At 39.3% G+C, this 13,357-nt stretch overlaps 1 protein-coding gene across 2 annotated transcripts in view; it reads right to left on the reverse strand.

Moving 5' to 3' along the window:
• LOC133638425 (astrotactin-2-like) overlaps positions 1–11,337 on the reverse strand; it is a 910,889-nt gene extending 899,552 nt beyond the window's left edge. The window contains exon 1 of one of the 2 annotated variants that reach the window (XM_062031014.1): positions 11,213–11,337. In XM_062031014.1, the coding sequence (XP_061886998.1) occupies positions 11,213–11,307 (95 nt within the window). In that variant the 5' untranslated portion in view covers positions 11,308–11,337. The remainder of the gene's footprint in view (positions 1–11,212) is intronic. The other variant, XM_062031015.1, reaches the window with a different exon arrangement.
• Between the last annotated feature and the right edge of the window lie 2,020 nt (positions 11,338–13,357).

Raw genomic sequence — 13,357 nt, forward strand, 5'->3', positions numbered from 1 at the left:
TCGATAAGGTTTCTAGATGTTCATCATGAATATTCTTCCCTTTACGTTGTGAACACTTTGAGTTTGAACAGTTTTTTAAACTGGATCTTATTAGTACATTATTTGAATTTTTTACTGAACGGGGGTCATATTATCAATCAGTCAATCAATCAATCAAAGTTGATTTGTATAGCCCTTAATCACAAGTAGGAGGAGTTGAATTGTTTCTACATCACTGTGGTCTACATGGCAAGTAATGGTGGCGCTTTGGTCAAAATGTCAAGCCGTTCTGACTGTCTCTTAAGAATGCGCCGTTTTATAGGCGGTTTATTAACGTGCCAAAGCCCACTTCGATGGCGTCTCGATCTCGTCAGCTATGTTGTAGTTTTAGCGCGTTTCTAATGAGTCTATACCGAAAGATATAAGTTAGAACTACACGCTACTTTTAATAGAAATGGCAACAGTGGAGGATTTTAGCATGCATCTGCATGAAAATTTGGTTTTGCATACTATGACCACCATTCCAAAAAATTAACTCCACCTACTGATATATTAAAAGTCTTAAGTGTTGTACATAGAGATGTCCGATAATATCGGCCTGCCGATATTATCAGCCGATAAATGCTTTAAAATGTAATATCGGAAATGATCGGTTTCAAAAAGTAAAATTAGTAACTTTTTAAAACGCCGCTGTACGGAGCGGTACTTATCCAGTAAAACACGGACGTCTAGTATACTCTGGACTGAAGCTGTGTGCCTTCATTGTTTTTGTAGCTGTTGTTTTGAGGCATGTTTAAAAAAAATAAAAAATAATGCACTTTGTGAAAGTCAAAGTATAGTATCTCCCATAGTTGTAGTGGGTATCAGGATTATCTCACGGAGAGCATGTCCCAAATTCCAAGCTGCTGTTTTGAGACATGTTAAAAACAATAATGCACTTTTTGACTTCAACAATAAATATGGCAGTGCCATGTTGGCACTTTTTTCCCACAACTGGAGTTGAAGTTGGTCAATACGTGGACTATGGGTTGTTGTGTTTTCCCGGAATGCAACGGAAAGTTGGCGTGGGCAAGACGTGAATGTAAGTACATGATTTATTAAAACACTAACAAACTACAAAAAAATGAAGTAAACAAAAGGCGCGCACAATGGCGGAGAACAATCTTGACTAATGAAACAAAACTTGCACAAAAGCAGAAACTATGAACAATAAACAAAAAATTACTTGGCATGGAACAGCATGAAAACTATGGCAGACAGGAATATCATGGGTAGCAGTAGCATGGATGGATAGATAATGTCACCACGCCGAACAACAGAAACAGACAGGCTTAAATAGCAGTGACATGATCAGTGGAAACAGGTGCGTGACTCAAAACGGGAAACAGGTGCGTGACATGACAGGTGAAAACTAATGGGTTGCTATGGTGACAAAACAAACAAAAGTGCACAAAGAGTCCAAAAACAAAACCGAACATGACTAAAACAAAACATGATCACACAGACATGACAAAGTTGTTCTCTTATTTTGAAAAAACCTTGTTTTTGATTGATTGATTGAAACTTGTATTAATAGATTGCACAGTACAGTACATATTCCGTACAATTGACCACTAAATGGTAACACCCGAATAAGTTTTTCAACTTCTTTAAGTCGGGGTCCACGTTAATCAAGTCATGGTAAAGTTACATTGTTTAATGCATCCAGCGGGGCATCACAACAAAATTAGGCATAATAATGTGTTAATTCCACGCCTGTATGTATCGGAATCGGTTGATATCGGAATCGGTAATTAAGAATTGGACAATATCGGAATATTGGATATCGGCAAAAAAGCCATTATCGGACATCTCTAGTTGTACGTGTTTTATGTTTAATTTTCCCATTTCGTCACGCAGTTGTAATCTTTTGTTGAAAACAATTGTGCATTCTTACTGTAGGTAGAAAGGTGTCGTTTGCCTTATTGATAATTTTAGCTGTTTGCAAATTCACTAAATCATTAAAGGCCTACTGAAATGAAATGTTCTTATTTAAACGGGGATAGCAGGTCCATTCTATGTGTCATACTTGATCATTTCGCGATATTGCCATATTTTTGCTGAAAGGATTTAGTAGAGAACATCGACAATAAAGTTCGCAACTTTTGGTCGCTGATAAAAAAGCCTTGCCTGTACCGGAAGTAGCGTGACGTCACAGGTTGTGGAGCGCCTCACATCTGCACATTGTTTACAATCATGGCCAGTAGCAGCGAGAGCGATTCGGACCAAGAAAGCGACGATTTCCCCATTAATTTGAGCAAAGATGAAAGATTTGTGGATGAGGAAAGTGAGAGTGAAGGATTAGAGGGCAGTGGAAGCGAGTCAGATAGGGAAGATGCTGTGAGAGGCGGATGGGACCTGATATTCAGCTGGGAATGACTAAAACAGTAAATAAACACAAGACATATATATACTCTATAAGCCACAACACAAACAGGCTTGTATTAAATATGCCACGAATTAATCCGCATAACAAACACCTCCCCCCTCCCGTCCATATAACCCGCCAATACAAATCAAACACCCGCACAACACACTCAATCCCACAGCCCAAAGTACCGTTCACCTCCGTAAAGTTCATACAGCACATATATTTCCCCAAAGTTACGTACGTGACATGCACATAGCGGCACGCACGTACGGGCAAGCGATCAAATGTTTGGAAGCCAAAGCTGCGTACTCACGGTAGCGCGTCTGCTATCCAACTCAAAGTCCTCCTGGTTGTGTTGCTGCAGCCAGCCGCTAATACACCGATACCACCTACAGCTTTCTTCTTTGCTGTCTTTATTGTTCATTAAACAAATTGGAAAAGATTCACCAACACAGATGTCCAGAATACTGTGGAATTTTGCGATGAAAACAGACGACTTAATAGCTGGCCACAATGGTGTCCCAATATGTCCGCACAATCCGTGACGTCACGCGCAAACGTCATCATACCGAGACGTCTTCAGCAGAATATTTCGTGGGAAATTTAAAATTGCACTTTACTAATCTAACCCGGCCGTATTGGCATGTGTTGCAATGTTAAGATTTCATCATTGATATATAAACTATCAGACTGCGTGGTCGGTAGTAGTGGGTTTCAGTAGGCCTTTAAATTTCAACATTTTTGATTCAATAAATAAAGTGTTTGAATGTTCTCTATAACCGACAGTGTTGGGTTAGTTACTGAAAACCAGTAACTAGTTACAATTACTAGTTACTTTATTTCAAAAGTAACTCAGTTACTTACACCAAAAAGTAATGCGTTACTGTGAAAAGTAACTATTTAGTTACTTCTTTTTTTCCCCTTTTTTTAAAGGCTCCCATTAATGCCCTTTTAGCCTTCATTTCAGTACTGTTATTGCACTGGAGAATAATACCATCGGTTGATCAACTTGACATGCATTTGCATCACTGAACTCAGAAAGCAATGTGGTCTACATACAACACACAAACAATGTGGTCTACATACAACACACAAACAATGTGGTCTACATACAACACACAAACAATGTGGTCTACATACAACACACAAACAATGTGGTCTACATACAACACACAAAGATATGTTTCAAAGGGCCAATTTATTCCAGGCCAGAAAAAAATGACAAAACTATTTTAAATAGCTGCAACATAATGGCACACTCTAAGTTGATAGGATCTTTGATCCAAGACACAACTTACATTTAACTAAAATGTTATTGTCTTTGTGCTCGACAAAAGAAACGTATTGAGAATGTCTCCATGTTAAAAAACTCGACTTCTGGCTTCACTATGATGTCTTGTTAGTTGTTATGAGAGTAGCGTATGTGTGTGTGTGTGTGGCCCTTTAAGATATGACAACATGTGAGGTGAGTGACGTCAGTGAGTGAGTGGGCGAGAGAGGTGAGGGAGCGGCGACAGTGAGTGCGTGCAGGTGTTCTAGCTTGGTGGATGGCTGCGTCCAATAAAGTCACAAAGTTGCAACAAACCGCCGGTCTCGTCGTTCACCCTCAGCTGTAAAGACCCTCTTCCGGGTAAAGTGAAGGTTGTTAGCCCCGAAGTACGGCTCTGCGGGGAGGCGTGCTTTCACCCACCCACAGAAAGCACGCCTCTTCTTTTCCACCGGAGCGCTCCAATAAAACACACTCAGATCTTCTGTTTCTAGCCGATACTACTTAAAAATAACGTAAAATAACGCAGTAACGCATCATGCAGTAACGGTAACTGAGTTACTGCATATAAAAAATAACGCGTTAGATTACTAGTTACCGCCGAAACTAACGGCGTTACAGTAACGCGTTACTTAGTAACGCGTTAGTCCCAACACTGATAACCGACATTGTTTTGTCCCAACAGACGATTTTTCAACATGATTCCAGAGGTTACGTGAAAGAGCTAAATATTTGGAAAATACTGATTTAATGTTAGCGACCGCTGTGACAATGATAGCATTCATGGATTGATCCTTTTGTGCACACTTTTTTTCTCATCTGAAAAGGGTGTAGTTTGCTTTGTTCATACTTTTAGCTGTTTGTAAATGCATTAAATCTGAATATTATTATTTTTTGATTCAATAAATATTGACATGGTGTTGTCCCAACATACCTTTTTTTGTAGGTGCAGCCGGGACCGCTGCGCGAGGCTACTGTCAGACCTGACCACTGCTGCACATTGGAGGGAATTCACTGCAAAGTAATACGTGCTTTCATGTCTTCCAAAAAAGTCACTAGATTTGTCGCTAGTCGCTTTTGAGTTAAAAAAAAAAAACAGTTACTAAGGGGAGTTGGAAATTCGGCAGGTTTAGTGATAAAGTCGCCAAGTTGGCAACAATGTCAATCAATCAATCAATCAATGTTTATTTATATAGCCCTAAATCACAAAAGTCTCAAAGGGCTGCACAAGCCAGAACGACATCCTCGGCACAAAGCCCACACAAGGGACGTCGATGTGAATGACTATGAGAAACCTTGGGGAGGATCGCATATGTGGGTAACCCCCCCTCTAAGTACAGTCCCTAGTGGATCCAACATAACAGCGAGAGTCCAGTCCATAGTGGGGCCAGCAGGAGACCATCCCGAGCGGAGACAGGTCAGTAGCACAGAGACGTCCCCAACCGATGCACAGGCGAGTGGTCCATCCCGGGTCCCAACTCTGGACAGCCACCACCTCATCCATGGTCACCGGAACCGGAATAACCCGGTGAGGGGGCAGAGGAGAAAAGAAAACGGCAGATCAACTGGTCTAAAAAATGGGGGTCTATTTAAAGGCTAGAGTATACAAATGAGTTTTAAGATGGGACTTAAATGCTTCTACTGAGGTAGCATCTCTAACTGTTACCGGGAGGGCATTCCATAGTATTGGAGCCCGAACAGAAAACGCTCTGTAGCCTGCAGACTTTTTTTGGGCTCTGGGAATCACTAATAAGCTGGAGTTCTTTGAACGCAGATTTCTTGCCGGGACATATGGTACGATACAGTCAGCAAGATAGGATGGAGCTAGATCGTGTAGTATTTTATACGTAAGTAGTAAAACTTTAAAGTCACATCTTAAGTGCACAGGAAGCCAGTGCAGGTGAGCCAGTATAAGCGTAATATGATCAAACTTTATTGTTCTTGTCAAGAGTCTAGCAGCCGCATTTTGTACCAACTGTAATCTTTTAATGCTAGACATAGGGAGACCCGAAAATAATACGTTACAGTAATCGAGACGAGACGTAACGAACGCTAGTGGACAAAATGGAACGGATTTTAGCGATATTACGGAGATGAAAGAAGGCCGTTTTAGTAACACTCTTAATGTGTGACTCAAACGAGAGAGTTGGGTCGAAAATAATACCCAGATTCTTTACCGAGTCGCCTTGTGTAATTGTTTGGTTGTAAAATGTTGTCAAAGGTTATTAAATAGGTGTCGGTGTTGAGCAGGAACGATAATCAGCATTTCCGTTTTCTTAGTGTTGAGTTGCAAAACGTTAGCGGACATCCATTGTCGAAAGGAAACGTGATTTCCAAGGTTACGTGAAAGAGCTAAATATTTGGAAAATACTGATTCAAAGTTAACGACCGCTGTGACAATGCTGGCATTCATGGATTGATCCTATTGTGCACACTTTTTTTCTCGTCTGAAAATAAATTGGCATCACGATTGTGAAATAATTGGGTGAACAGCAACACAAAGCATCACGTTGTCAACATATTTGTGCAGAAGCTTGAATCCTATGAAACTGCGAAGGTTGATGTGTAGAATAAACGCAAGATAATTCACAAAATTACCCCTTAAACTGTCTAATGAGGCGAAACGTTTAACCGTTCCTGTAATCCACCACCCTTTGCTTTGCCGTTTAAATAAATGTGTGTCGTCTCCTTGGAATTACAGCGAGGCCTAAGGTTTTCTTTTTTTTAAATTTGCAGATGTCAACATAAATCACGCGAGATAAAACCTTAAAAAATAATTACAAAGAGCTTCGGAGCCGTTAAGCCCTTTAGCGTCGGAGTCGGGGGCTGACCACCGGGGATCGGGATTTAAAAGACCTTCATTTCCGAAGCCTGCTGACAAATGTAACACGAGAACAAAGCTTTGTGCGCCATGTGAAGTCTGTCTTTTTAAAAAAAAATGTGCTCCTTGTGAAGCTCTAATACGGAAAAAAAAAAAAAAAAGAAGAAGTGACTTATTGGAATTCCCCATCAGACAGTTGCTTTTTTTTCCTGTGGTATCAATGCAATAGTTTCTAACAGCTGGAAGATAGAGGCGACTCCCATGGCTCAAATATCACACACAGGGAGGTTATGATCTTTTCAACATCTGTGGCTGCAGATAAAACCTTGATCAGCCTGGAGACAGCTCGCTAACGTAATAACATCAAGGTAGAAAGTCGCCTAAGATGTCAATGATGGACTTAGAGTTAGAGAGCCACAGCTTGATGATCTCAGTTTCAGGAGTGTCTTCTTTTTCTTTTCTTTTTTTTTATAACCTGTCACGATCATTATGGACCACTCTCAGCTGGGTGGATTTAATGAAAAAGCGATTCAAGTCAGCACAGAGATACTGAAAATAAATAAATAAATGGACAAGTCGGCAAGGTTTTAATGTCGCACTTTGATAGCGACTGTAACAAGGACTCCTCTGGAGGCTGATCATGTGAGCGATGGTGTCAGGGGTGAGCCTTGATTGGTTCTAAATTGACTGTGACAGGAGATCGCTAAGATTAGTTCTACTGCACTGCTTTAATAGCAATGGGAACCACATGTAATATATAAAATAATGTATTAATAACCAATTAGTGCTTTAAAGAGAGGCTTAAGCAAAAGCTGAAATGCTCGGTCTCTGGCAGGTTAGACTACTGTAATGGCCTTCTCACTGGGCTCTCTAAACGAGCTGCGGTGCATCCAGAATGCTGCTGCTCAGAATGCATATATGTTTAAGAGTTATTTCTTTATTCATAGTCATGCATGGAGCAGCTAGTTTTTTTCCATGTATACTCTGTATACCAGTTTCTCTTTGTCTGCAGATGTCTGTGTAGTGTTTAAGGCATTGGAATGTGAGAACGATGCATCCCCCTCCTTATCTTATCAGTGTTGGGGAAGGGGGAGGCATTCCTTTCTGGGGGGGGGGGGGGACTGTTTTCTATTCAAGAAGTAGTCTCTTTCCGTTTGAATGTTAGACCAATTCGAGAAGCCAGTATGACTGTATTGGTGATGGGCTGGTCTCCTGAAGCTTCAGTAAAACTTGATAATATTCCTATTCTGTCTTGATGGTCCTTCTTACTCAGCATATATGTCATTGAAAGAACTTGGGATTGACCAGTGACTTTAATTCCCTGAGAGGTAGACTGGTCAGACGCAACATGACCTACTCAGTGGCCTAGCTGCTGCTCACTGCTCCCCTCACCTCCAAGGAGGTTATCAAGGGTGATGGGTCAAATGCAGAGAATAATTTCGCCACACCTAGTGTGTTTGTGACAATCATTGGTACTTTAACTTTAACATTCACACACTAGGGCCAATTTAGAGTTGCCAATCAACCTATCCCCAGGTGCATGTCCTTGGAGGTGGGAGGAAGCCAGAGTACCCCACGCAGTCCTGGGGAGAACATGCAAACTCCACACAGAAAGAAACCTAGGACCTTCGTATTGTGAGGCACACGCACTAACCCCTGTACCACCGTGCCGCCTGGCGGCATTACTATATTGGATTAATTGTAATGCCGGCCAGAAGGAAAATAACATGTAATTTTTTACTGGTCTTGTAAAAAAAATACTGTTCCTGTTCTTCACATACCTTAAAGGCCTACTGAAATGAATTTTTTTTATTTAAACGGGGATAGCAGATCTATTCTATGTGTCATACTTGATCATTTCGCGATATTGCCATATTTTTGCTGAAAGGATTTAGTATAGAACAACGACGATAAAGATTGCAACTTTTGGTATCTGATAAAAAAAAGGCTTGCCCCTACCGGAAGTAGCGTGACGTAGTCAGTTGAACATATACGCAAAGTTCCCTATTGTTTACAATGATGGCCGCATGAAGTGAGAGAGATTCGGACCGAGAAAGCGACAATTTCCCCATTAATTTGAGCGAGGATGAAAGATTTGTGGATGAGTAAAGTGCAAGTGAAGGACTAGTGGGGAGTTGAAGCTATTCAGATAGGGAAGATGCTGTGAGAGCCGGGGGTGATCTGATATTCAGCTGGGAATGACTACAACAGTAAATAAACACAAGACATATATATACTCTATTAGCCACAACACAACCAGGCTTATATTTAATATGCCACAAATTAATCCTGCATAAAAACACCTGCGTGTTTGTTACGCTAGCTCCTAGCTCCTCTGCTAGCTCCTAGCTCCATAGAACACGCCAATACAATTCAAACACCTGATCAACACACACAATCACTCAGCCCAAAAGACAGTTCACCTAACCCAAGGTTCATAAAGCTTATATATTTTTAAAAAGTTACGTACGTGACGCGCACATACGGTCAAGCTATCAAATGTTTAGCAGCCAAGGCTGCATACTCACGGTACCTGATATTCAGCTGGGAATGACTACAACAGTAAATAAACACAAGACATATATATACTCTATTAGCCACAACACAACCAGGCTTATATTTAATATGCCACAAATTAATCCTGCATAAAAACACCTGCGTGTTTGTTACGCTAGCTCCTAGCTCCTCTGCTAGCTCCTAGCTCCATAGAACACGCCAATACAATTCAAACACCTGATCAACACACACAATCACTCAGCCCAAAAGACCGTTCACCTAACCCAAGGTTCATAAAGCTTATATATTTTTAAAAAGTTACGTACGTGACGCGCACATACGGTCAAGCTATCAAATGTTTAGCAGCCAAGGCTGGATACTCACGGTACCTGATATTCAGCTGGGAATGACTACAACAGTAAATAAACACAAGACATATATATACTCTATTAGCCACAACACAACCAGGCTTATATTTAATATGCCACAAATTAATCCTGCATAAAAACACCTGCGTGTTTGTTATGCTAGCTCCTAGCTCCTATGCTAGCTCCTAGCTCCATAGAACACGCCAATACAATTCAAACACCTGATCAACACACACAATCACTCAGCCCAAAAGACCGTTCACCTAACCCAAGGTTCATAAAGCTTATATATTTTAAAAAAGTTACGTACATACGCAAAAAAAAGTTGCGCACATACGGTCAAGCGATCAAATGTTTAGAAGCCAAAGCTGCATACTCACAGTAGCACGTCTGCGTCTTTGTCATCCAAATCAAAGTAATCCTGGTAAGAGTCTGTGTTGTCCCAGTTCTCTACAGGCGTCTGTGTATCGAAGTCAAAAGTCCTCCTGGTTAGAGTCTCTGTTATCCGAGTTCTTCCATCTTGACTGCATCTTTCGGGAATGTAAACAAAGAAGCGCCGGCTGTGTACTGTTGTTGCTGACTACGTTCGAAAAATACGTCCATTTCGCACCGACAACTTTCTTCTTTGCTTGCTCAGCTTCCTTCTCCATAATGCAATGAACATGATTGCAACAGATTCACGAACACAGGTGTCCAGAATACTGTGGAATTATGAAATGAAAACAGAGCTTTTTCGTATTGGCTTCAATGTGGAAGGCATACCCGTGTTCGCCGGGCTACGTCACGCGCATACGTCATCCTCAGAGGCGTTTCGAACCGGAAGTTTAGCGGCAAATTTAAAATGTCACTTTATAAGTTAACCCGGCCGTATTGGCATGTTATAATGTTAAGATTTCATCATTGATATATAAACTGTCAGACTGCGTGGTCGGTAGTAGTGGGCTTCAGTAGGCCTTTAACTGTAGTACGTGTTCCACCAGTAGTATGCAGGCTCCATCTAGTGGTAGGCCAAAGAATCATTTGATTAAAGTACAGTCTTTAAATGTTCTGTATTCAAACACAGTGTTACAACTCGAACTGTTTGTAATGTTACAGTGGCCAAAAATATTAAATGTACTTGTTAAATAACCTCTGCCTTGTTTTTAATTCACACTTAGGCCTACTACGCTACTGTTTTTTAATGTTGGTCTTTATGGTGGTCCATGCATGTTCGGCTGATTAGATACTTTAAGTTGTTTCATTGAATGTGTATAGTTTTTGCGCAAATGGACCTCTCATTGCATAACAAATCAATATACATATTTTAGCAGGAATTTAACTCAAATAATCAAAGTATTTCTTACACCAGTTACATCAATTTTTAGCACTTTGATCAACTGGTGACCAGTACAGAGTGTACCCTTCTATCGCCCTAAAAACTGGAATAGGCTCCAGCCCAATGAAACCTTGACTGTAGTAGTGATGTCTCATTTCTGTTTGTCTGTTTTGGTTGTTGTTGTTTCTAACACTGGCGGTGTGCAAGTAAATGACAGTATGTTTGGGGCTTTTGGAAACAGGGGCAACCATTTGTATGATAGGATCATCATTATAATAACATATACACAGAACAGCTGTTAAATCATTTAGATTATTAGTTTTAACAATTAACACTTAGCAAGCAAAATAATTAGGGAAAAAACCAACACATCGTGTACATATTGAAGACATTGAACAGGTCAACAAGCACACTTTAAATGTTATGAACAAAAGTGCAATTAACAACATATAACACAACTAAATAACTGTCAAGAGTATCACAGTTAGCATAGCATTGTGAGAAATATTAGCATTAGCATGTATCCTTCGCTCTTGCTAGCAACTGTAGTACTTACAGGTAATGCAGTGAGGCAGCTTCAATACTGGCTGACTGAATTATTACAAACAAAAAAAACAAAAACACACACAGGAGAGGACACAAATAACACATACAAATTCCAGGAGACAACTCAGATCTCCCCGAATCAGGTCAAAGCTCGGCCTTTAAAGGAAAATAGGCCCCACCCTCATCTACACCAACCAGGAAGTTGGTGAAAATAACAGGAAGTAGGTACATGCATTCACCTTAAACAGAAATGTAAAAATAAAACATAATATCGAAGATTTAATGAAACTGTGTTTTATATAGTTGCTATAAATAATTGATGACATGTTAGCCTCACACTTTAGTGTATTTGAAGTTAGCCTCGTTGCTACAATCTAGCTTGAAATTTATGATAACTGGCTCTTATCCAATTCCATATTACAATGTTAATGTTGTCTTTGTCGTCTGTATTGTTTCTATTACTTAAAAAGTTAAAGTTAAAGTACCAATGATTGCCACACACACACACACGGGATGTGTTGAGATCGTCCTCTGCATTTGACCCGTCACCCTCACCCCTGGGAGGTGAGGGGAGCAGTGAGCAGCAGCAATGGCCACGCCCGGGAATCATTTTTGGGGATTTAACCCCCAATTCCAACCTTTGATGCTAGGGTTATTATTGTTAATATTATTTTTACATTTAAAACCCTTCCTTGTGGTCTCCATCAGTGGTTATCAAACTTTTTCACCAAGTACCACCATAAAGACCAACATTAAACACAATATTCATTAAAAACAAGGCAGAGGTTTTATTTAAAAATATATATTGGAATGTAACACTGTGTGTGAATATTTAATTAGATGGTACCAATAGGTAGAAAGTTAAGTTGAATTATTTATTTTTTTTTATATAAAAATGTGAACATTTCATTTTTTTTTTAATACATTTAGATTATTGTTATAGGCAATCTCCTCTATGTGTCACTGTGTGATAGCGCAGGTGAATTTAAGTAAGGCCATTCAGGCCAGTACGAAAGGGACAAGCAGAAAAAAATGGATGGATGGATGGGTGTTTTTGCTATGCAATATCACATAATATGCCGCAGCACATTAGTGTGCTCTTAATCGGGCCGGAAATTAATATTGATTTAATATCAATAATGCAGTGTTTTTCAACCACTGTGCCGCGGCACACTAGTGTGCCGTGAGATACAGTCTGGTGTGCCGTGGGAGATTATCTAAATTCACCTATTTGGGTTAAAAATATTTTTTGCAAACCAGTAATTATAGTCTGCAAATTATGGGTTGTTGTTGAGTGTCTGTGCTGTCTAGAGCTCGACAGAGTAACCGTGTAATACACTTACATATCAGTAGGTGGCAGCCTGTATCTAATTGCTTTGTAGATGTCGGAAACAGCGGGAGGCAGCGTGCAGGTAAAAAGGTGTCTAATGCTTAAACCAAAAATAAACAAAAGGTGAGTGCCCCTAGGAAAAGGCATTGAAGCTTAGGGAAGGCTATGCAGAACGAAACTAAAACCGAACTGGCTACAAAGTAAACAAAAACAGAATGCTGGACGACAGCAATGACTTACTGTGGAGCAAAGACGGCCTCCACAAAGTACATCCGAACATGACATGGCTATCAACAATGTCCCTACAAAGAAGGATAAAAACAACTGAAAATATTCTTGATTGCTAAAACAAAGTAGATGCGGGAAATATCGCTCAAAGGAAGACACAAAACTGCTACAGGAAAATACCAAAAAAAGAGAAAAAGCCAACAAAATGGGAGCGCAAGACAAATACTACAAATGTATATATATATATATATATATATATATATATATATATATATATATATATATATATATATACATATATATATATATATGTATTTATACATATATATATATATATATATATATATATATATATATATATATATATATATATATATACATATACATACATACATACATACATACAAGTACAGTATATATATATATACATATATACATATATATATATATATACATATATATATTGTATATATACATACATATATATATATATGTATATGTATATATTCAATATATATATATATATATATATATACATATACATGTATATACATACATACAAGTACAGTATACATATACATATATATATATATATAT

Source organism: Entelurus aequoreus, linkage group LG21 (assembly GCF_033978785.1).
Source record: "Entelurus aequoreus isolate RoL-2023_Sb linkage group LG21, RoL_Eaeq_v1.1, whole genome shotgun sequence".
NCBI lineage: Eukaryota > Metazoa > Chordata > Actinopteri > Syngnathiformes > Syngnathidae > Entelurus > Entelurus aequoreus.